At 40.4% G+C, this 25204-nt stretch overlaps 1 protein-coding gene across 1 annotated transcript in view; it reads right to left on the bottom strand.

Moving 5' to 3' along the window:
• ZNF451 (zinc finger protein 451) overlaps nucleotides 1–22977 on the bottom strand; it is a 31802-nt gene extending 8825 nt beyond the window's left edge. The window contains exons 1-13 of the mRNA XM_068183715.1: nucleotides 22691–22977; nucleotides 22364–22447; nucleotides 18733–18816; nucleotides 17415–17540; nucleotides 16074–16185; nucleotides 15342–15492; nucleotides 13791–13917; nucleotides 12270–12423; nucleotides 10195–10342; nucleotides 8003–9654; nucleotides 6870–7004; nucleotides 3747–3877; nucleotides 2448–2634 (exon numbers count right to left, since the gene is read on the bottom strand). Coding sequence (XP_068039816.1) covers nucleotides 2448–2634; nucleotides 3747–3877; nucleotides 6870–7004; nucleotides 8003–9654; nucleotides 10195–10342; nucleotides 12270–12423; nucleotides 13791–13917; nucleotides 15342–15492; nucleotides 16074–16185; nucleotides 17415–17540; nucleotides 18733–18816; nucleotides 22364–22447 — 3091 coding nt within the window. The 5' untranslated portion in view covers nucleotides 22691–22977. The remainder of the gene's footprint in view (nucleotides 1–2447; nucleotides 2635–3746; nucleotides 3878–6869; nucleotides 7005–8002; nucleotides 9655–10194; nucleotides 10343–12269; nucleotides 12424–13790; nucleotides 13918–15341; nucleotides 15493–16073; nucleotides 16186–17414; nucleotides 17541–18732; nucleotides 18817–22363; nucleotides 22448–22690) is intronic.
• Between the last annotated feature and the right edge of the window lie 2227 nt (nucleotides 22978–25204).

The raw sequence follows: 25204 nt of genomic DNA, 5'->3' as shown, positions 1-25204 counted from the left end.
ACACAAAAATGACTTGTCAACCAAAAAGCTGAGGCATTCCTGTCAGTGTCCAGATGGATATGACGACCACAACCTACTACCAACTTTGCCCTCAGCATTGTCCAGCACTTATTAAAAGAGTACTTTCAACACACAGTATATCATCAAGACATAGACAATGGAATAATGATATTTTTCTGCACACTACAATTTTTTTGTTATAAAGAAAGACATCGAAAACCCTTCTCTTCTGCCCTTCCCAAACCACTCGGTTAATGTACATAAAGCTCTTGTCATGTGTTGTGGCTTCAGCATAAAAGCAAAAACCTTCTTCATTTATGAACTCAGGCTTAGCAGCAGCAGAGAACAAGTAAGAATGCCTACTCTCTTCATACCTTAAAGAAAGTTCAAGCATCTCCTCCAGCCAAGGGTTTCCTATAGTAACATACAGTTGGTATTGTACTGCAACATATACAGAAAATTTTATTTTTATTACTTACTTTAAAATAAACGCAGCACTACAGTTCCTACTGCAGTTGTGCTGGTAAAACAGTTCACAAGATGCACCTGTCAGATTGCCACATCCAAACACAATCCAGGTGCTCAGAAGCTAATGATAGCTCTGTCAAGGTGATTTAGGGAAAGAGCCTTTTAATTTTGCAGCTCATCCAATACCAACAACTGTCTGATATTTTTCAACATGATTCTCTATCCTGTTTCTCACTTACTTCTCTCTCCAGAATAATAGCCATAGGCTTGAGAAAGTCACAAAGCAAGCAATTCTCGTTTGCATTTCCTTATACTCAGCTGCTTTTCTGTAACAGGTCAACAAGTTATACCAGCCTATGATACACTGCATGACTTTCCACCTCAACCCTCCAATACTAGTTTTGCCACATTAAGACTTGCAAATTATGGCTGATTCTGCTGAGCTACACAATATGTGTACTATGTGGTGGATTTATCTTTTTAAAGAAAAACTTTATAAACTCTTGGTAACAACATCATCCCAAAATGCAGCAAATACAGACCTATTACCAACAGTGAATTCTCTAACATTATTCTGTTTTAATACACAACAGGGAGACAAAGGCAGCTCTTGCTGTCTGGATCCCCCCTTCCTGACACTGACTAAAAAAGGGGACAATTCTATTCCTTACAAGTTTGCTAAGGAATGCTAACAGCCAAAGGAATCGTGTCATTCCATCATTTTCCTGTTCGAGGATTTTTTTTTTTTAATAATGACCACATGTCCAAATTAAGTGGAACACACAATGAGCAGCCAGCCAGAAAATTAAGGTTTGCAGCCTCCAGGTAGGGCCAATTACCATAACAGTAAATATTAATGTAGTAAAGGACATTGAAAGAAGTGTTAAATTAAGAAACTTCTAATGGCTGGGGTGGCCAGAAAACTCTGTAAGCACCTTTTCTGTATCAAAAGCTTAAATCAACTTAAAAGCTTAAAAACTTAAATCAATTCCAGCTCACCACATGTAATATTTTTTTCCAGAAAGCTATTATCCTATTTTTTCCCTTTTATCAGTCAATGCCAATTAATCACTCAGAGATAGCACTCCACTTTAACCTTCTTTGTGGAACAGCAGTACCATGTTATAGCTCTCAAAAACCTATATCAAGAATAGTAATGTAAATTTTCAGAAAACAGTTTAGGGCTAATTCAGAAACAACTTTCGCTAATATTACATCAATTTACAACCTTCCAGAACCACAACAAGAAGCCAGAAAAAGCAAAAATGTCTACAGAGAAATGTCAAGTCTTCAAGGAAAACAGCAAAATACTTTTAAATGCTGGTAAGTATTAAAACTCATCTCAGCTCTGGTACCCTTTGCATGAAAACGAGCTGGCTCAATCCTCTTCGATTGTCCTATACAAAACCAGTGTGATCATTTCAGCATGCCATTACAATCTGGCACTCTAGAGAACTTGAAAACTTCCATTGAGATTTTTTTTCTCCCCATGGGTGTGTGAGTTGTGCCATTGAAGACAATTATCAAATGACAGGAAGTAGCCAGGAGGTCCAAGTTAAAATAGACAGAAGTATTTTGAGAAATAATGATGCTTTAGTAGGGTCACATTTGTTTCAGACACAGAATAAATCAAGCCAAACAGATCTGAGTACAAACTGATAACTATTCACACAAGAGTGCTTTAAACAGCTTCTCTTGAACTAGAAAGGAGTTTTCAGACTCAAACACCAGTTTCTTCTCCTGCTAGAATAAAGAATACAGAGGTGACAGTTTTTTATATTGAAAAAAATGCTTAATTAAGTCTGTTTTCAAAACATGCCCAAGCATAATGATTTTCTGATGTATTATTCATTGAAATACCACTACAATACAAGAAGCACCAAGCAACAGTTTAAGTTACCAGCATAAGTGTTCCATTTTTTTTATTGGAAAGAACTATCAGTTTACTGGAAAAATTGTGTTTAATGTTTACTTTCTACCTTTTGTGGTATCTGAAATGCTGTTTAGCAAGGCACACATCATGTCTCCTTCAATGTGGTGAGGATTCAGGATGCGAGCTGACCGCTGGGTCATTTTAAATTGGTTTTCCAGTTCCAGGAAGCTTTTGTCTCCAGAAAGAACAGTGAAAGGAATTTGCTTGGGCAGGTGCTCATCCAGACGACCAGCCTATACAAAACAAATAACAAGTGTTGAACAGAGATCATGTTCTTATGTCATGGCATTTGGCTAGCTTTTCATTGGAAAGTTTTCTATAGCAATTTATTCCTGCCTTTATGATCCAAGCCACATTATCCCACTGTGAAAAGCACTGTTTCAAAAGTCTGATGCTCATTTCTTCTCTATGTGCAATAGATACTGGTGATAGCTACCAGAACAGTACAGATGGAGTATGGAACAAATTCCTAAAAAGCAGCATTTTAGAACTGTCTCTACATAAAACAAGTCATCTCTGCAGAGCATTTTAAGCATAACATAAAAAGCATGATGAAACATAAAACCACTGTTGCAAAAATGTGCTTATACAGTTAGGTAGTAATTTAATTAACTAATAAAGCACTATATGGCCTCCAGTTGCACCAGGGGAGGTTCAGATTTTCACTGAAAAGTTTGTTAAGCATTGGAGCAGGCTGCCCAGAGAAGCACTGGAGTCACCATCCCCGAAGCTGTTCAAAAATCATGTGGATATGGCACTTGAGGACATGGCTTAATGGTGGTGGCAGTGCTGGGTTGATGGCTGGATTTTGATGATCTAGGTCTTTTCCAACCTTAAAATCTATGATTCTACATTAGGAACATGAGTCCCTGTGGCATCCCAGATTCCCGTGCCTCACCTGCACATCCCCAACCCTGCCAAAGCCCAAAGTCTACTGAATAAAGGCACTGCTCTTCGTCAGCTCAACACGGTCTGTGAAACCAGCACGCATCCAACTCCATTGTAAAGATGGCTCAAGACTTGGTCTACTTGAAAAGAGACCAAGGAGGTACATATCTCTCAAAGAGAAACTGTAATAAGTGCAGGTTTTTCACTCTTCAGTCCCTAACCAGCTCCCTTCCCCTCCACAACAGACTGTTGTCCTATCTGGGCTGATTTTTAAGTCAGTTCTCCACCACCCGGCTCCACTCAACCCAGGTTTATCACTCTTTATAGGGGATGCAGAAGTCTCATAGAGAGAATATAAAAATGTCATCTGCAATTAGTACTTAACATCAATAGCAGATACCATCTGCCACCCTTTTCTGGGTAGAGGACACAATAAAGCAAGTGTGCCCTAACTTACATGAACACAGAGAGCAAAGTCTGCTGCTTCTCTTCTGGTACTGCAACGTGGATGAAGAAAGAAACATCCAATCCTCTTAAGATAATTGTAAATTTTGCAATGCACTGGAGGCTTCCAGTTGCTGTATCCTCCTATACAGTGAAGAGGAATAATGTTATTAATAATAAAAAAACAAACAAATATGGGCAGAAACGCCTCTATGAATTAAGAATGCAAGAAGGCAAAAGCAAATATAAAACTGTCATTAAAGACAGAATTTATTCTGACTAATGTGAAAGCTAAGAAAAACATATAACCCAAATCCCCCCAGCCTTCTTGTTTTTTAGATAGAAGGCAAAAAAAAAAAAAAGGAGCTAGCCTGATGCTACTCTATTTTGTACAATTTTTTTTTCTTCAAATCCTGAAAATCTTATCTTCTAGATATCATGTGCCTTTAGATACAAGGATGTGATTTTCTCCAGTTTGAAGCACAGTTATGATTTATGTGCAGAATCGGAGGAGCTCTGAAACAGTACAAGTAACAGAAATGCTCCTCTTAGGGAAACCTGTACCACAGGAGTTACACAGTCAACATGCACTATAAGTGCCTGACACATCCCATGTCAGAACTCATTAAAAAGAGGATCCAAGATCTGGAGAAACAGCTGAGAGAAATGTTAGAGTCCTGAAAAACCCAAGGATGCAATCAAGGACAAGCAAAATGAGGCTACAACGGGGAAAAAAAGTGCAGGAATTTTCTAAACAGTATGCTAAGCAGGTAGTTACAGGCTGAGAAAATAGGTGGATAATAAAGATGAGCTGAGTACAGACAAAACCAGTACCAGACTGAAGCAAGTTGCAAGGGAAAGGAAAGAAGCAGGAAGTCTTTCAAGAAGAGAGGAAACACCAGAGAAGCTTGCACCATAAAAATACACATGGCACCATAAAAAGGCAAGCAAATGGAAGAACAATTTGACCAGAGTGACTGCGAATTGTTTAACATTCCAATGGCTAACAAAATAATGGGTCTCCAACATGAAGGAAAAAAATGTTGCTTTATCTGCAAGATGACAGAGTAACTGGATGTAAGAAAGGATTTTGAACGGAAAATGAAAGCAGTCATTGATGGCACTTCACATAAAGTCATGGAAAACCAACGTTCAGGTAACCAGGCTGCAGAGATGGCTTATGCCAACCTGTCCACCTGCAGTCTGACAAAGAAAAGCATTCCTCAGTACATATCTCCTGTTTCCTCCCTGCCTTTTCAGCCTAATTACAAGATGATTATATCAAAAATGATTGCAAAGATTTATTACGAGTCTACACAGAAATGATTTAGTAGAACTTGTACAGAAAAAAAAAAAGCTATTTGCAAGTTGCTCTTGTCAGCCCTCAGTCTATTTGGGAAAGACTTGTAATCACCACCCCTGTTTTAAACGTACAACAGAAGCATTTTTGTCCAGGGCAGCTGAAAACAAGGACAGACCTGTATTTATTTTGTTTGTTAGCCCACAAATGGATAAAAGACAACTGAGTATCTGAAGACAGAAACAACACAGAGTCCAGACAATACAATGGAGGAACTTGAAGCAGAGCTAAGGCTATACTAGAAACAGGAATAATAGAAATAATGCAGATATATAGTATAAAAATAACAATTAAAAATTCAGAAATGTTGTTTGGGAAATCCAGGGAAAAAATGTTGCTATATTTTTACAGGTTAAACAAACAAGAAGAGCATGCCTCAAGTAACTATACAAATCATTATTATGAAAGGGTACCTACAACAATAGATCCAGATGTGCCTGGGAGCCTTAAGTGTTCCCAGGCTCAAAACCAATATATTTGACACTAAAACTGGTAAATTTTTCTTCAATATGAATATGGCCCATTTTACTCACAAGTAACTCTTTATCATGTTTAAGTTCAGGTGCTTCAAGGGCCATTCCCATGAGGCAGACTGCATGCAGCAAACCCATTAGGAAGTAAGGAATTGAGTGGTGCTGATATGGGCTGTGCTGTGCCATCAGACACCTGTGTTTGGAACACCTCTGGGCACAAAACTCCTAACAAGCAGATACCAGATTACAGGTCCAGGAACACAGATAACTGAATCTCTACCACTTTACATTAACAGCTATACTTGCTCTGCCTTCATCAGCTAACTGGAAATCTGTTTCTAAAGAAGAGGAAAAAAAAGTGACCCAGGCATCAACAGGCTTTTCTGTAAAACCTGAGCAGCATGAAAATGCTCAGCTTTCAGAACAGCTTTGATTACCTTTTATGGGAAGAAATAATAAAAACCACTTAGCAAGGAAGTGCAGTGCAATAGTGTTTACCAAGTGTAAAACATACCGGGCCTACAAATCTGGTAAGATAATGCCTGTGTTTCAGGCCATTAATATTTTGAAACTATCCTTTATCTATATTTTACTGAAGAAATCAATGTACCATAGACAAAATAATTGGGAAGGTAGACACAGAGCAAACCTTTAGAAAAAGCATGAGGTGGACAGTTAGTTCAAAAACAGTCAGAGAAGCAAAAGCATCAAGTTAAAGGGATGCTACTGGCAGACTTTGCAAAATGGTATGATCTTTAAGGTCCCTTTCAACCCAAACCATTCTATCATTCTATGAAATGCATGACAATGTGAGTTCCACCAATCATTGGTATCTTTAAGAGGGGACATACACCTATTGTTGTACAGGATGACCAGGACCACTATCTACAGAACAAGCCAGAGACAGAACAAAATTAAAAGTCTAAGAGTGCAAAATCATGCCTTCTTGTTCTAAAAAACCAAACCAAAATAAAAAATCCCAGCCTTATGAGAAAGACTCAGAAGTTAATAAAATCTCTGAGTATTATGGCTGTCCTGATAACTACGAAAATATGATACAGCTTAAGTAAGTTCATAAGGGAAGACAGACTCCTAAACAGCTCTGCCATTCTGGAACTATTCTACAAGGACTAGTAAGAGCAGTGGAGGTTTATATGGAGTTTGAAAAGTTCAAGAAGCATCTTTAGAAGCCTAGTGCCTACTTGCTCCTGCTCTTCACTCTCTCAGATTCAAGGAATCTCTGCTCAAGTACATGAGTAGAGTTGTTAATCTTATCTTTTAATTTACTTCAAACATTTTTTACCTTGAAAACCCCAGAAAAATGTCCCTTGGTTCAGGTTAGCTGGCAGGTGTGTGAAAAGGCTTCCCCAGTTGTCCAGATCCACCAACACAATGTGAGTCATGGTACTCAGATAGTCAAGATCAGGAAGTTCACCATCTTCAATATAAAAAGGACACATTTAAAATTCATGCGACTTTCTGGTCAACCAACTTGCTTTAGAAAATTCTTGTAGTCACATATGTAAGGAAAAGTCACGAAAAGAAAAGCTACAAAACATGATGCTATTTGGTGACTGCATAGATTTTAAATTCAACTGAATCAGCACTCAATAATGCACCAATTAGAGAAGAGTGGAATCTGGCTATATGATGGTATAGACCTGGATAGTTTTGTGGTAAGCACAGAGAGCCATCATCCTTCACCAAGACATTTTAATAACTAAGTTAATATCCAGCTGTGTACCCCTGACTATGGCAAGTCTCTGTGACATTCAATTGCTTGCATGCATAAAAGCACATAAAATGTTTAGATATGTACTTTTTGCTGTACTTCTAATAAATGTCAACCTCTTAATCAAAACATTATGACACCACTAGTAATCAAGAAACACTTCCAATTTCTGAACACAAGAAAACAATACATACTGGGAATATAAATTCTCAGCTGATACTGCTTTTTGGCAGGCTAAGAAAGTTGAGATGATGGTGATGTAACAGAATTGCCCACACAGAAAGCACTATCAGGCTCATAAATATTTATATATATAAAAAAGTCAAGTTTCTTTTGAATGTGTATGACAGATCACTTTTACACTTCTAGGCGTTGGATCCCTAATTGGGGTATCCTTTATATGGTCCTCTTCCTTTTAACACCAAATTATGCTGCAAACTAATTTGAAAACCAAATGTTTCAGTCTCAGGATTCTCACATCTGCTTTTTTTTTTTTCCCCCAAGACTTCATACAAATGGTACATAACAATAAATTGTGGAGTCTGAGTTTTGGAAATTCAAATACTGAGAATTCAGTATACTAAATTCTGAGCACATTTATAGGCTGGATGCAACCAAATGGTATGTGACATGAACTGACAATGAAACAGAGTGTGTTGAGGACAGAAATACTTTTCTAATGCTAAAAGAAATTTTCTACATACTTTCACTAAGCTGTTCAGACTGTTCTAAGTCCTCATTTTTTATTTTATTTCCCTCTATTGGGCCCTGCAGAGGAGAAGACTGTGGTCTGTCCTGAGTTTTGGATGGAGATGCTTGAAATTGTTGCTTGTGAGGTTTTCTGACCACACAAGCCCCACTTGCTGAAAACTTGTATACTGTGTCTTCTGATTCTGATGCAAGACTTGACAGATCAGGTTTCTGCAAGAAGCAGTGTTTCATGTGATAGTGTTGATGCGCGCTTTGAAGATCATCAAAGTTTTTGTTGCATGCAGCACATCTAACAACATACATCTCTCCCTTAGATTTTACTGATGTGTGACTCTTGAGATGACTGCTCATATCAGCAATATTCTGTGCCGTTGCAGAACACAAGCAGCATCGAAACCATAAGTTTCCTTTCTGCAGCATGGCTTTCTGACAATTCTCATGATCATTCCTCCTGTTTATTTTGGAGATGTAAGTTGTCCGGCAACCACAGGTTAAGCAGTCTCCTTGTTCGACTGGGAGGAAGTCTTCATCTTTTTTTATTGACAGTTCCATCTGCTCAGGCACAAATGTATAGTCCATGCTATGAAGCTCCTTGTAATGGGTTAGAAATTCTTCCTCTGTGTTGAAGAAGAGATTACCACAAAGGCCACAGAAATATTTAGTCTGCATCTCCTGATTATGATGCTCTTGGAAGTGCCGCTGTAGTGTTCCTACTTTCCGAAAATGATTTCTACATATGCCACATGAGTACCTGTGAAATGCATGGCTTTCTAAGGACATGCAATGCTGCTGAACACTCTCTTCAGAATCAAACATCTCCTCACAAATGCGGCACTGCCATTTTCCCACAACAGGACCACTTTCAGGGGACAGTTCCACAGGGCCAGAAATGCAGTCTTTATTTCCACCTGCAGAAATGCTCACTGCATCAGAAGCAGATGGCATAGGTTCATCTTCTACAGCTTCTTGCTCATAGTAGTAACTATGTCCACCATGAAATTCAGTTACGTGTCCCATAATATCCTCTTCTCTAAGATCTACAGAGCATGCTCTGCACCAGAGAAGAAAATTAGTCAAGTGTGCTCCTCCATGGAATCGACTCATATGCAGGCGGATAATGCTTGAATTTTCAGCCAGCTTTCCACACACAGCACACTTGTGACAGATCCTATTTGCTGATAAAATGTGCTTTTCTACTGACTCTTCTGTAAAAAACTTTTGAAGGCATTCACAAAACCAGGCTTTTACTTTACAACCACTACCTTGACTTTGGTTTGCAACTTCATCTTCACTTTTATTTTTTAAATTACTCTTCCGTTTTGAAGGACTAGACCCCATTTCACTGGAGGACTCATCTGGACTCAAGTGTCTTTTAAGCAGTGGTCTTGACCGTTCCACAATGTAGCCCAAATGAGACTGATTTTTGTGTTTTCCATTGACATGGCAGAACATCAAGACTGACTCTTCCAGTGTAGTAAAAACTCTAATGTTATGTTGAGTGGTTTGTTTGTGTTGGGTCATCTGATTCTTGTCAGCAAACAGTTCATCACAGTTCTCACAGTGACCTTTCATTTTAAATATCTCTGCAACTTGGGAGATGCTTTTCTTTGACAGTGCCATGGGTCCAGAATTATGACAACGTGTTCTAGAATGGATAAAAAACATTAAGAGGTTATATAACCACCTGAAACATTTGTAAACTTTCAGATGTACTCGATATATTACCAAGTAGCTACAGCAGGAAGTGCATGGAAACAGTGTGCTCTGTGTCCTTTAACCCACCTACCAGCTTGCCAACAAAACCATGCAATGTATATTTAGTCTCTGAAATTTGAACAGAATTAGGTGCTAATTTCCAAAGCTAGTGTGTAGATTGATACTTATGTTCTTGACTGTACATTTTCAAAATCAAATGCGGCCAACTTCCAAATAGTGGACCAGAGAACAGCTTTTGTTTTTCTGTTACAAAAAATACAAAAAAGGATCCTGACACTGATCAGCTTTCTGCAGTGTGGTGTAAAGTTAAGGGGGCAGGCTTTTGATTCAGGAAGTCAACATTCAGATGGTCCTAGCTGCCTGGTACTAGTGAAATCCACTAGTACCACTGAAAACATGCAGGTATGTCTGCATAGCTGTCACTGATCTATGGGTGTTCACGTTATAAAGACAACTGCCTTTCACAAACCTGAAATGAGCCGTTAATTCCATATGTGAGCACAGTATCTTGAAGCAGGACATACACTTCACTTGGAAGGAGACCTCTTTGCACAGAGATACCAAGAGGTTCTTTGCAAAGGATGGAAAAGGTAGTGGATGGCCAGACTTCATTGCTTCTGTAAAAGAGAATGGCAGAAGTGCAACCACACATTAGAGTTTCCTAACATAATTTCAGCTCTCTGAGGACATAATTAATTGCTACTTGTCTGTCACAGGGTTCAGAGTGCAAGTTAACAAATGTCAGCTGAGCTACCGTAACTGTGTAGTACTGGAAGCTGTAACTAAATCCTGAATTTTTTAAACTTCTGTAACTATCTTATACCTGAATCTGTTTGCATTTTGCTTTTTCATACTTGGTGACTTATTTTACTTCCCTTTTCCTCCTTCTACAATGCCAGGTCCATATCTCTCTTAAGAAGGTTCTTACCTTCTTCTCCTCCACCTATTACCAACAGTCTACTCTTATTAGATAAAATTTTGTTTTAAGCCATAGAGTATTTTTTCTGAAAGAGCAGGCAATTTATTTAACAAGTTCCCACATACCCTGACCATCTCTTTCTCTCTTTCCCATCCTTAATGTTAATTCTTAAACTTTTAGATGCAGGACTTTCTGTTGTTCTGAGCATATATTCCACAGGTAACTCCCAGTTCCAGCACAGTAAGAAAATTCTACTGAAAAGATAATGGAAAATATATTGTTGTATAATATATACTGTTCATATTCTGCACCTTAGCAGGAATTTTTTTTTTCCTGTTTTAGTAAGATGTGATGATCAGCAGGCAGTAATTTGAAGTTATGCCTTTCAGCTAACTTCAATGGCAGATCTCAGGCCATGCTGGTAATCATTAAGCATGAAACCTAACTAATGCAAAGTCAAACATGGAGCACTCAATTTTTTTTCTGAGTTCTAAGCACTCTCCATCTCTAATGAAGAAAACACTAATTTGTGCTTTTAATCTTTTCAAAGCAAGAGCTCACCAGAATTTTTTTTTAAAACCTATGACCCAAATTTAAAAGCATCTGCAGTCATCAAATTCAGAACTAAAAACCTATTTGAGAATAAAAGTACATTGGAGTGACAATGCATAAGGGAAAGTATAACCATGCAGCTGATTGTCACTTCACTACATGAAGGAAGCAGTACTGACTCCACCTGCAGGGGATTCCTTCAAAGCCTGCCTTTTCTGTACGTTTCCTGCAGCCACTCTAGGGAATGGCAAAAGGGAAGATACACTTATGAAGATGAGAAATAACTATATGAATCCTTTTGGCCATGTAGGCTTGTTCAGAGAGTTAACAATGTCTAAAATATGGCCACTTAGTAGTTTAGCTAACAGTGAAGTAAATGCTTTAATGCCTATTGCTCATGTCAAAAATAAAATCAGTACAGCTATGTTGGGCACTAACCCTGTTTGCAACACCATGATCAGACAGATCTTTCCTTTGGACTTTATTAAGCATGGTTCAGGATGTTCACAGCTCACAACATAACCAGTATATCTGCCTTCAGCAGCCATGTAGTCCGTGCAAGCCATCAGAGCAGCAGCAATGTCCCAGCTAAGCACTCTAAATTTGCAATTATATGGAGAAGACATTTTAACAAGTCTTTGCCATCAGGAATGCCAAGGACACAGACAAGAAAAATAGCCTCCAAGCACACTACAGACAGTAGAGTAAGGGGAAGGAACACAGCAGCCACTCTGACTGGAATTGAAAAGAAATTTATGTGTTTTGCTCTGAGTCTCTTTCAACATGCTAAACATAAAGTTATTCAGGAGAATAGCTGCATGGAGTCACTGGAGGATGAGACTCTCATATGAGACTCAACAACATCTCATTACAGCAAGTGTGATAGAGGAATAATTTCTACACAAAAATACAATTTTCAAAGCATAGCACTTAAGATCTAAAAAGAAAAGTAAGAATTCATTAATAGCAAACTTTAAAACCTTAAGCTTTTTTATTCAGCAGAAAAATGTCACTTCCTATCTTAAGGATGAATCATCAGAAAAATTAAAAGCAGTACACTTATAGCAACGTACCACTCAGTTCAGAAACCTGGAGGAAGTGTTTCTTTTGCGACATATGCTGCCAACACTCGTCTCTTTTGGTGAAAAGGAGGAAGCAGTTTGGGCATGCAAAACACTGAATATGCTGTGGAGGAATACCTTTTTTATGCCCATCATTTTCATTTAGCTGGAAGAGAAAATTATCTATTTAGGAAAAAAATTAAGTCAAGAAACCAGGCCCAGTTCTCACGTCCTCTGGTAATATTTTCACTTTTAGGTTTTCAGCTACCACATCTGTATTTACTTACAGCCTACCCCTCTGCATTTTCAGCTCACAAGACACAAGAACTGGCCAAAGTACCACTGTCAAAATGAGCTACTCATCCACCCTTACTACACTGTCAATTTCTCCATTCCCTTCTTGCACCACGGGGAGCAAGTACCTTCCCAGGGACTATGGGCTCCAGCAATTCTTAGCTATTCCCTTTACCCAGGCTCTCAGAAAAAGCCCTCTCTGTCAATAAAGCAGCTGTTTTACCTCATGTCAGCTCTCCTCTAATCTTGCTAACCTCTAACTCCCCAAAATGCTGCTCCTCAGAGTAGCCCAAAAGGTCTGTCTTCTGTAGAAGTCAACTCCTTCCACCCGCTTTGCCTTCTACATCAACTTCAGAGCTCTGCCTTCAGGGCAAAAATCCTTTAGTTCTGCTTCTGATATTTTTGCTTGCTTCTTTCTACATCACTCTAAGAATCTTCATTATATTCTTAGAGCTTTCATTAGGATTATCTCCCCACTCCTTACACATCAAAGTGATCCCATCTTCTCGCTGTCTGCAAGAGACACTCACTGCCTTCCCCCCACCTTGGCTGCTACTCCAGCTAATGTCCCTGAACACATGAGAGGCACACAACTTTGATGCAATGGAAAAAGAGCAGGGACACACTACAATGCAGTCTTTCAGCTTGTCAGGTATGACTAATTATCAAGTTATTACTACAAGCAAAATTATTCTGATTATCAAGAAGTCTAACACTTCCCCAAATTTAATGCAGCTTCTGGAGACTTGGCGAGAATATTTGTTGTCAAAACACCCAACTTTGAAAATGCTATCCACTATCCACTATCCAATTTTACACCATACTGCTTAAATAAAACCTCCATCTTCTTTTGGCTGCTTCTCTTTGCTCTCAAATTATTTCACCCTAACTTCCTGCCTTTACCTTTCATAGTTTTGGAAATGCAAATAAAAGGGAATATCTACCAACTACACCAATAGATGGACAAGAGTTCAAGACAGAACTATGGTCCTCTTGAAAGCACACCAAAAAGTACAACCTAATGGTCACATCTAAAGGGAATACTGTCAGTCTACACCAGGTGTTTGAAACACAGCAGAATCAGAGAAAACAATCTTAAAGAGCAACAGAGAGAAGAGAGAAAGAGGGTTAAAGAAAAAACAAAACAAAAAACCCCACCAAAAATCAATGCATAATTTTAAGTCTTAAACCCTCTACTACATTCAGTCAGGCGATTTATTTATCTCCTTATGCTCTTGCCTTAGATAAAAGATGATCACTGTACTGCTGAGAGGTTGAAAATCTTTCACAGCATATCACACAGGCAAAAGCATTATGTGGGGGTCCATGTAATGTGACTGTTGGGTCACAAGGAGAATGATCAAACCTGGAGAAGAAGAAATAATTAGCAATCTAGTCCCCTCTAAATAGTCAAACAGCTTTGTTTTTTTAATGGAAAAAAATCTGTCCTTTGAAGCTATCAGACCACCTGTCTAACCAACCTAAACTATAAACTAAGCTAAAAATCCCCTATCTAACCAATCTAAACTATTAAAATTCCTTACTTCTTCTATCATGAAATGTATCAGTTGAAGTGTCCTGTACAGAGATGATTCTTCCTGCACCTTACATGTTAAAACAGCCACTCTGGAGAGAAATCATACTGCTTTTAAGAGAACTAACACAGCCTTAATTTCCTACATAGACATTTCAATTATTTATTTATTTTTATCTCCCTGTACTAGTTCTGGTTGGGATGGAGTTCATTTTTTTGTAGCAGCTTGCATGGTTGCTGTGTTTTGGATTTGTGAACAACAGTGTTGATAGCACAGGGAAGTTTTAGTTATTGCTAAGCAGTGCTTGCAGAGTGTCACGGTCTTCTCTGTTTTTCAGATTGTGCCACCTGGAAGATGTTGGGAGACACAGCTGGGACAATCGACCTCAAATGGCCAAATGGACATCCCACAGCATAAGACATCAAGCTCAGCAATCAAAGTTGGGTGGAGGAGGAAGGGGTGGGAAGATAAATGCCATCACTCCAAGTAACTATCACACATGATAGTTACTCTTACCCTCTGCCTGTCAAGTCCTTAATTTACTTCGCAGGTGCGCGCAGCTTTTGCTTTACTGATTAAACTGTTTTTACCTCAGCCCAGAGTTTTCTGACCTTTCCCTACATCCCACTAGGGTGAGTGAGTGAGCAGCTGTGTGGGGTTCAGCTGCCTATGGGGGTTAACCCATGACACTCTCCTCAACTTCTCAATATCCTGCCTACGGATATCTCCTGCCATTCAGTAGTTAAAAGGCAGTATCTGCTGGAATTGAACACAGGCACACTGAGTACTGACTAGCAAGATCAGCTATGAACACACAGCCTACAGCTTTTGTTCCCCTTTCCTTGCATTAGGGACTTTTCTTTTTATCTTACCATCAACTTGTGTAAGTTGGCCTTTTGGTTTATTTCAAGTTTGGATGAAGATACAACTAAACTAGAGTACAGAAATCTGACTTCTCAAAAAAACTCAGATGTAAAAAAAATGCTCAACAAGAGGAAGACATCAGTTCTGAATGAAAAAAAAAAAAAAAACAAACTACACGCCCCAAGTAAAAAACTAAATCAAATCATCCAAAAAAAAAAAAAAAACAAACCCTGAAGCTAGTCTATACAAATTGTAACATATTAACTGGCTCTCAAAATGGAGCTTTGTCAGTACAGGCAGTCTGAACCAGACTTGATGCTGATGTCCTAAGTTAGAGCACATCCCTTCATTATTATTCCTTGCACTGAACTCTTGCAATGTATCTCCTTACCTTTGAAGATGACCTAGAAGAAGATGCACATTATCAAACTGTCTGTTGCAATGCATCACAGGACAACATTTGGGACTGCTGTTGACTCGAGTCTGACCTGTTCTCTTAAAAATAGCCCTTCTTCCACCGTTAACAGAGCCTGGTTTCAGACCTGTGTTCCAAAACAAAGTACTTAACCAGAAGCTCAATTAGAGGCTTAAGAAAACAAATAACACACAAGCCCTAAAACATTCCAGAATTAAACTGTAGTGATTCTTAAAAGCAAACTAACAATCCACTCACTGTCCTTCAATCCTACTACAGTAAGTCTGCTCTTTCACTGTCTCTTCAATTCCCAGCAGTGCAACTTTTCAAACAGTTTGACACCCTTCCTCCAGGCACTATTTTAAATTAATTAAACATTGTGAAGTTACACTTACTTACACTTTCCTAAGCAGCAGCTCAACAGTAATATTTTTTCTTCCTAGCAACTTGGCTTATAAAAAATAAATAACATTGCCTTACTGGTTTTTAGATTTTGGATCTTAAATTTTCTAAGTAGCAAAGCATTACAAGAATAGCTTTCATGGAAATAAATGTTTAGAAACTTTCAAATTATATGCTCTAGCAAAATTAATATTGTAGGATTTGGTTATGCACAAGGCACCCGCAAGCTCAATAAAATTTTCACATGTTCTACTCTGTAATGCAGGACTTAGAAACCATCACTCAAACTTAGTTTTCTGCTCTTACCTGGCATTTTTAACCACTGGTCCACACATAACCTTGCAGCTTCTGTATCACTGTGTTCCCGAATAAATTCTAGTTCTTGCAACCCGTGAGCATATTGGGAATCAACTTTCTCCTAAGGGAAAAAACATACCAGTGTTATGATCAAATTGAAAGAATAAAAGAAAAAGAGAAAAGAATAAGTATGTATCTCAAAATTTACATATGGGTTCCTAAAAAACACACCCACAAAAGCCTAAGTGAGGGCAAAAAATTATTACAACTCAAATGACTTCTATTTAATACAATAAAGTTGAATGTAACAGAAAAAAAAAATAAAATAAAAAGGTGCTTTCACTTTGAAGACTAAATTTAAGTCTGCAGATTGCATTACCTGATGAAGAGTAGAGACCCAAGCAGGAGGAAAATATTCATATTTAATAAAAGGATCTTTTAGCCTTTATTCTCAAGCTGCTTTAAAAGCTACTTTACAGTTGAAAAACTATGTGGAGACAAAGATTGCCAAATTCAAAGTGGAAGAGACAGAAGGGGGATGTAGGCCTCCAGACTTCAAGGCTACCTTGGACTCTATCTAATCTAGCCTTTTACTCTGTTGTATTACAGTTGCATAGTTTACCATAGACTGCAACAAGCTGTAACTATAATAGAATTATGTGATTTTAAAAGCCTTTAACAGTGTTGAGAAAATTAGCATGGGAAGTCAGCACATTTTGCCAACTCTGGATTTACATTCCTCCCTGTTCAATTCCATCAAGCTGTTGTAATCCCATTCCTTCAAGATGTTCAGCTCCCCCTGAGAGCACTCCTACCATTAAGCCCACTGACTGGATCTCCCAGTTTGTAATAAAAGTAAAAAGTACATTATTTTCAAATGGCTGCAAAGTGGAACTAACAGGACTCAACTTTAAAATTATGCCTTAAACATTGAAATTTTTTTTCCCATTATGAAATACTACTTGATACAGATTTAATGCAGCAAACAGCTTCCCAAAAATCTCAGAAAAAAATCAAGGCTTGCTGCACGGTGGTTTGTGATAACTTATTTTTCAATTAAGTGAAATATCAGAATATCAGAATAATTGATACTAAGGTTCCTCTGCTATATCTACAAACAAGAAAGAAGTTTTTGCCATTGGTTTTCTTTAATTTAATTTTCCCCCTTAGAAACTGCAATAAGACTAGAAAATTGATCAGTTAAAAGCCACTGAAAAGACAAAGTCCATGTAGTGTTTCACATGATGCCCCAGAAGTAGAAGTCTAGTTGCTAATTCCAGGTAAGCCTCATCAATTTTTTTATTTACTTAGCAGTGAAAACAAAGATACTTGTGACTACACATCCAATACCTTAAAGGCTTTGTTTTTCTCTTCTTTTTGCTGTTTCTCTACTTCAACGTGGCGTGCCAGACGATCCAGGGTTGATGCAACTCGTTCCTTCTGATAGTCAATGTGATCCTTACGCTTAGTATTTCTCTACAATTGGAAGATTTAAACTCTTATTTGGTGATTGCTATGTAACAGACACTAATACAGTGAAAAGTGATGCCCAAGCATCACAACATAATTCAGTAAAGACACTCTTAGCCTAAGTTCCATGAGCTACCTTGTAGCTTTCTCTTCTTTTTTACCAGCATCTGTAGCTTCTGTTAAAAAACAAATAAAAACAACCCTCCCCTCCACATATTCAAGGCAATTCAACATAAACATTAGCCTCACCATGCAGTAGAGGAACATGCATGATTGTGCTGAGTGTCCTAGAAGTCTCCAACAAATGAAAACATAAGTTCTTCCAAGTAAACAAAATCCCTCCTGACTTCAAAGCCAACATGCAGCCCATCTAAAAAACCTGAAAATTGCTATCATTCTTGCCCTAACGCCGCCCACTGTTTTCAAAAATGTTGAGCTTTTTCTAGCCTAAGAGATAGGCCATATACTGTAGTTTCCTCTTCTTACAGTCAGCTCTAGTAATGATTCCTGTAATGACAGCCTGTGTGTGTACAGAAGATCACCTTTCCCTAAGAATCAGGTTTGTTACAAACATCCTCTGCTGCAACACAAGAAAACAAAAGTCAAAAGACAGTCACTGCTGCCAAAATTAACTCTAGCAGGGTCTCTCATTGTCCCTTTCAAAGGCCTTGCAGAGCAGACAGAATCAGCTTGGGGGACAGATAAACTGATGAGCCTGCTTCTGACTCGTACATTCTTAGAATGGATTATGAAGGATTAGGCTGAGCTAAACCCAGACTGTCACTGGAATAAGGTCATTCAACCCATACATTGTTCCTAAAAAGTTATTTTAGAAAGAAAAGGCCTTGTAGTAGACCAGGTACATTTTCAGGATAGAAACTGGACACCCCAACTTCCGAGGCTGCATGTAAAGTGACAGTTTATTTCCACACACTTGTTCAGATGACTGAAAGACAAATACAAGTACCAAGTCATTTCAAGGCAGAAAAAATGGCTGTGGAAAAAGTTAAGTGCTGGTATTCTTGCTTTTCATTCAACAGCAAGCAGAAAAATCAAAATATGTCAATACTGGTTTTTTAGCACTTGTTAAAAATACATCTAACAAGGATTTTGCGAAGAGTAACGTGATAGGAAAAATACAGAAGACCAATTATTTTATTCAACCAATATATCCTAAAATCCATTACAACATACTCACATGAAAATAAGAACTGCTGTTAGGTTCTTCATCCTCACTGCTGACGAGATCAATGCATTCAAGGACAGGCCGTAAGGGTCCTTCCTGGAAAAAAAGTGTTAAAAATGCTCACACAAAAGCATTAAATTGTCTTCCTCAGAGATAAAATGTACCATCTCTTCCATATATTGGCATGTATCTCTTCAAGATATCAACAACCAACTATGTAGGGCAAGCTAGGAAGACCTACTGCCTCTTGATGAGTAGCAGAGAGAAAAGCAGCAGCAGCATGGAATCCTCGCTGCTGCTCTTAATGCATCTCATTCTTTACATTCTTCCACCTTTCAAGGCAGTAAAGCTGTCCAGCTGGCTAGGCATGAACAGTCCTTTGTCTCACTGGGGAGAAGAGGGGTGAAATCTTGCACAGATGACAAAAGCTTCTATGAATCAAGCTGCCAGCCTCCAATTACCCACAAAGAGTAACTCTCTATGATTAAATAAAGATAACATGGTTTTCTAAATGAAATAGTAAAAAAAATCCACTGCAGATATGCTTCTGTAGAAACTGACAGGCTCTGCAATGCTTTTAACAAATTAAAATTTTATTAAACAGGTGTTAACAAGTAAAAGTTCAAAGTTCCAACCATCTGACTGTCCAATCAGTTCAATAATGTGTTTTGAAATGTTCAGCTCTGATCCTAACAGCTTCTTCAAGGACAGAGATTTTTCTTATTTGTGTTCACTTACTCTCAGGGTTCAACAACTAATGAAAATGTACAAAACTGACAGCTGAAATGCAGAGTAACTTGCTTTCAGCCCTAGAAGTTCAAGTGATCAAAACATTACTTGATTTGGTATAGTAACTAACTCTCCTCTAAGTCCAATGCCTTTGGTGCCAACTGTGGCAACTTGAGTTATCTATTTGTTCACAGGGCACTGCAACTGTGAATTTCTTCACTCTTCCCTTGCCCTTCCCAAGTAAGCAAAATGGGGGCAAGACCATCCTATGTTAAGAATACAGGAGTAACAGCTTGCACTGTAGACTAAATCGTATTTCTCTGGTGGTATGTAAAGCTTAAAATGCAATAATTTTAAATGGACAAAATATGTTTTGTGGAATATGTGGAAAATTATGGAAGAATAATTTGAAGTTTCTTGAATGAGGGTGAATCAGACTGCAAAAGCTGAAAATCTCTGGCAGCAGCAGATTGACAAAGTCTTTATCTGATGGAGCAAAAACATAGTCCTATGGTATGAATTCAAATACCCTAGTACAAATGAATAAAGTAGGAAAAAACCACCCCAAAACCACAACGAAAAACTGATCAAAGAAACAAAAAACCCACACCAAAGCCACATCTGACTGTCAAGAAGAGAAAAAGGAAGAAAAACACAGATCACATGGCCTACAGCTAGCACATGTTGGGACACTCCAGTCGCTTCCCTAATTCAATTTATACTGTACCATCTTGTGCACAGGGTCTTAAAGACACGTAGATAATCAGGAGGCAACCATCCATAATACTTATGAAGAGTGTAAGTTTCCAGTCATACACATTATTATATGGAAATGATGATCTAAAGCTTTCCAAGCAGTCTAGAAATCCTTTTGCAAAGTCCAAAGTCACCTTCACTCAGAGGAGCAAATGAGATCTGAAGACACATTGCTGATATTAGGTGATAGCCAGGGTCACACACCTTTCCCCTCATATTCATCAATTACAATAGTAAGCTACTCACCCTAGGATATAAGTCCTGCAAAAAATTTTAGCAGAGTCATCTTCCTATATATAGCAGCATCTCTTGGAAGCAATAGTCACTGGGAGCACAAAGGATTCCTATTATCCACAGGCAAAGCCAAAGGAAAAAAAGGTAGCTGGAAGTGTGGATTTTAGTTCCTTTGTTTCAGTTCTCTTTCAGTTACTGTTCTTGGTGCTCCAGCAGCCCTTCAATCCTTACACTTTCTAAGCTATATTAGCTTCCTTGTTCATTCGTTGCCCAGTTTGAAGAAAATGAAACTTATTCAGTCATGATCACAGAATGAGAGAAGGGTTTGGAAGATCACCTTGTACCAACCCCCCCCCGCCATAGGCAGGGACATCTTCCACTAGACCAGACTACTCAAAGCTCCCTCCAGCCCAGCCTTGAACACTCCCAGGAATGGGGGGTACCCACAACTTACCTGGGCAACCTGTTCCAGTGCCTCACCACCCTCACAGAAAACAATTTCTTCCTGATATGTAATCTAAACATACTCTTAGTCTGAAGCTATTCCTCCCTGTCCTCTCTCTATATGCTCTTGTTAGAAGCCCCTCTCCATCTTTTCTGTAGGCTCCCTCCAGGTGCTGGAAGGCTGCAATTAGGTCACCCTGAAGCCTTCTCTTTTCCAGTCTGTACAATCCCAATTCTCTTCGTCCTTCCTCACAGGAGAGGTGCTCCATCCCTCTAATAATCTTGGTGTCCCTCCTCTGCACTCATTCCAACAGTCCTTCCTGTACCGGAGCTGGATGAGAACTGCAGGTGGGGTCTCACCAGAGCAGAGCAGTGCAGTGCAGCAGGATCTTCTCCCTCGTCCTGCTGGCCACGCTGCTTTTGGCACAGCCCAGGACACACTGGAACTTCTGGGCTGCAAGCACACATTGCCAGCTCATCCACCAACAACCCCAAGTCCTTCTCTGCAGATGCACATGAATACTTGTGTGTATAAAATGAACTCCGAACTCAATTTTGCCCAAATCAACCAAAATATTAAGACATCTCAGAAATAACCAACTACTAATTTTTGCAAAAAAATTATATCCTTCATACTAGAGCTCCTAAATACCCCTGCAGAAAAAGTCTGTATGTTGAACTTCAGCTTTAATCAAACACCACACAAAATGGGGGGGGGAGGGGGATCTAGTAATTATTCAGCATATTGTTCAAAAATGAGACAAACCTACAAAAAAACAGGCACTAAAAATACTGGAATCATTGAATCACTTGACCTTAGCAACATGACTTGTTCCTTCAAGAAAAACATCTTTAGATGTGTAGATGTGGCTCCTAGGGACATGGTTTCGTGCTGGGTTAATGGCTGAACTCAATGATCTTAATGGTCTTTTCCAACCGAAACAATTCTATGATTGCATGTAATCCTGCTATCCAGCACCACTTCAGTGATGACAGACTGAGGCCAGAACACAGGCAGCATGAAAAACATTCTGCTTCTCTTGGATATCCAACAGATACAAGTGTCTTATGGTCACATAAAGTATGTCAGCATTAGACTAGGTGTTGTACAATAAACAGCGCCTCACAATTTGAGAGGATTGTTTAAGGCCTCTAGCCCATTATTTCCTACCTCTTCTACATTGAGTGCAGTGATTTCAACACTGATTTGCAGAATGAGCAGTGATTTATGACCACATTTTCTCTACAGGACCAACTGACATCATCTTACACCCTCTTCCAAGAAAGGGCACATAAGATTGAGTTGTTATCTGCCATAAACATTCACAAATGAAATTATTTTTATATTCAAGAGTAATGCTTTACATCAAAATATAATCATCATTAACTGAGTCAATGAAGACCCCTCTCCTGTTTACTGGACTACTGAAAGTGTATTTTTTACAACAAGCAGTGTATTTCCAGTACAAGGTCTACTTACTGCAATGAACTCAATCTCATCTTCACTTCCAGAAGCTGGTGATTTACTCTCGTGAAGGCTGTCAGAGTTATGAGACTCCATCATCTAAACAGAAACAAAATGTACTATGTAATTTCACTTCTAAAGTTTCATTTAACTACACAGCATTTTCCATTTTATGCCTTATTTGGCTTTGCAGTTTATCTGCATTCAACAAGTCTCTATCAATCACTCCCAATTACCAGTGACACCACAAGTGGCGATAAACGACTCTGACTCGAATCACGCTACTGTATTTTTCCAAATACGTAAAACGTGGTTTTATCTACAAAGCGTGCCAATACCTACACTCCTCCAGCAGCCGTAGCTGCAGTGTAGCAGCCCAAGGACATGCCTGAACCTGAAACCCCAGTAAGAGCCGAGAGCCGCGCTCCAGCCTAGCGGCGCTCAGCCACCGACGAGCCGAGGCCGGCCCGTAACAGCTGCGGGCGAGCTCGGGCGTTTCCAGCAGCTGCGGCTGCTTGGGGCCGCTCTAGGACCGCGGCACAGGGCTGAGCTTCCCGCTCCAAAACAGCGGCGGGGGCTGCGCTGCTGACTCACGTTCCCGTACCGCAAGGGCCCGCGGCACACGGCTCTGCGGGCTCCGCACGCCGCGCTGCCCGTGCTGCGGCTCGCCGGGCCCCGCCCGCGACCGCTGCGCCGCGACCGCCGGCCCCGCGGCCCGCGCAGCGCCCCGGCCCCGCTCACCCGCCGCCGGGCCCCGCGGGCAGCAACGGCCCGACCCGCTGTGTCCCCGCTTCCTCCGCGGCCCGGGGGCGGGGCGAGGGCGCGGCACGGCTCGCCGGGATCGGGAGGTGCCGCCGCCGCGCCCCGCGTTCCCCATGGCAGGTGCCGGCGCTACCGCGGCAGCACCATGGCCGGTGCTCCGGGATCTTTCCTTCTTTTGGGCACCCTCCTTCTTCCGGCCTCCCCTCGTCCGCCTTCAGACGGGCCGCAGCGAGTTCCGGCTCGGAGCGGGAAAACCCGCACTCCGCTTCCGGGGGAGGAGGAGGAAGAGAAGGACGAGGAAGGGCGGCTATTGGGGCTGGCAGCCGAGGGGCGGGAAGGCGGCAAAATCGCCTCTCCGGCCCGGGCCGCGCTGCAGTCCCGCTGCCGTGTCTCAGCCGTGCTGTGCCTGCTCAGCCGGCCGGTGCTCAGCCACCTCACACGGTGCTTGATCCAGCCCAGGCATCTGCGAAGGTCCTTCGTGAAGATCTTGTGGGAGGCGCTGGCAAGGGCAATGGTGAAGTCCAGATACACAACGGTCGTTGCTCCACTAATCTACCAGGGCAATCAGTTTATCACAGAAATTTGTCAGTCTGGTCAAGCCTGATTTCCCCTTGGTAAAGCCATACTGGCAGCACAATGATTTTCTTGTCACTGAGATACCTGGAGATAGTTATTGGGATTTGCTGCTTCATTACTGTCCCAGGGATCAGGATGAGGCTGACTGGCCTGTGGTTCTTCCTGCCTTCCTCTTTCCTGCCCTTCTTGAAGATGGAGGTGGCAATTGCTCTCCTCCAGCCTCAGGCACCAGTCCCAGACACCATGACCCATGAAAGATAATTGAGAGTGATCTCACCATGACATCTGTCAGCGCCCTCAGCACCTGTTGGTGCATCCTGTCAGGGCCCATAGACTTAGCATGCATATGCCCATCTTGCTAATGTATGTATATATTGTCTGGCTTGATCCTCTCCCACCAAGGGTACATCTTCCTTGGTCCAGCTCTTCCCCCTGATTTTTGGAGCCTGAATTCCTGAAGGCTGGTCTTGGTAGTGAAGACTGAGGCATGTACTGTGTCATTATGTCATCTGTCTCATTTAGCAATGGGCCCCAAAATCTTCCTTTTGTCACCTATGTACTTACAGAAGCCGTTCGTGTTGTCTTTGACATCCCTAGCTGGGTCCAATTCCAGTCATGCTTTATCTTTCCTAACTTCATCACTGTATGCTTGAGCAATGTTTCTGTATTTCTCTGAGGTAAGCCATCCTTGCTTCCACGCTTTGTATGCTTCCTGTTTGTGTTAGAGCTAGACCAGGAATTCCTTGTTCATCTACACAGGCCTTGTGGCATTTTTGCCTAACTTCCTGTTTACAGGGATGAACTGTTCCTGAGCTTGGAGTAAGTTATCCTTAAATATTAACCAGCTTTCTTGGGCCCCTCTTGCCTCCGGGGCTATATCTCATGGGACTCTTCCAGGCAGATCTTTGAAGACACCAAAATTCACTCTCCAGAGTGGTGAAGCTGCTTTTTATTCTTCACCTCAGGCTCTGGAGTGCCACCATCTCATGCTCACTGTGGCCAAGGTTTCCTTGAGCTTTACATTTCCCACAATCCCTTCATGGGAATAGGTCCAACAAAGCATTGCTCATTCTTGGTCCTTGTTGACTCCTTTATGATTTGAAAGAAGTTACCAGAAACCACCTGGATTGCTTATGTCCTGCTGTATTGTCCCTCCAGCAAATATCTGAATGGTTGAACTCCCACATTAGCACCAGGGCTTGCAAACACGAGGCTGCTCCTATCTAGGAAAGGACCTGGGAGATTTCTCCATTATGGTGTCTCAGAGACATTTCTTTGCTTACATTGAAGAGCTGAAGGTGACCTCTCCTAAGCTCCATCTTGATTTTGTGTTCTCTTTCTGCCGCATCACATTATGCCGTTTGCTTTTTTCTGTGTCCATCAATCCCCCATAAGGCTGCTGGTTACTCTCTCAATTCTTAGTTTCAATCTCTGCTTATATGGTCATGATCCTACTGGTAAAAATAGCTTTGCCCTGCTTAGTGAGGTGGATCTCATCTCTGTCAAGCTGAATGTGAT

The sequence above is a fragment of the Anomalospiza imberbis genome, chromosome 3, assembly GCF_031753505.1.
Source record: "Anomalospiza imberbis isolate Cuckoo-Finch-1a 21T00152 chromosome 3, ASM3175350v1, whole genome shotgun sequence".
Classification (NCBI taxonomy): domain Eukaryota; kingdom Metazoa; phylum Chordata; class Aves; order Passeriformes; family Viduidae; genus Anomalospiza; species Anomalospiza imberbis.
This window is presented reverse-complemented; position numbering and strand designations above follow the sequence as displayed.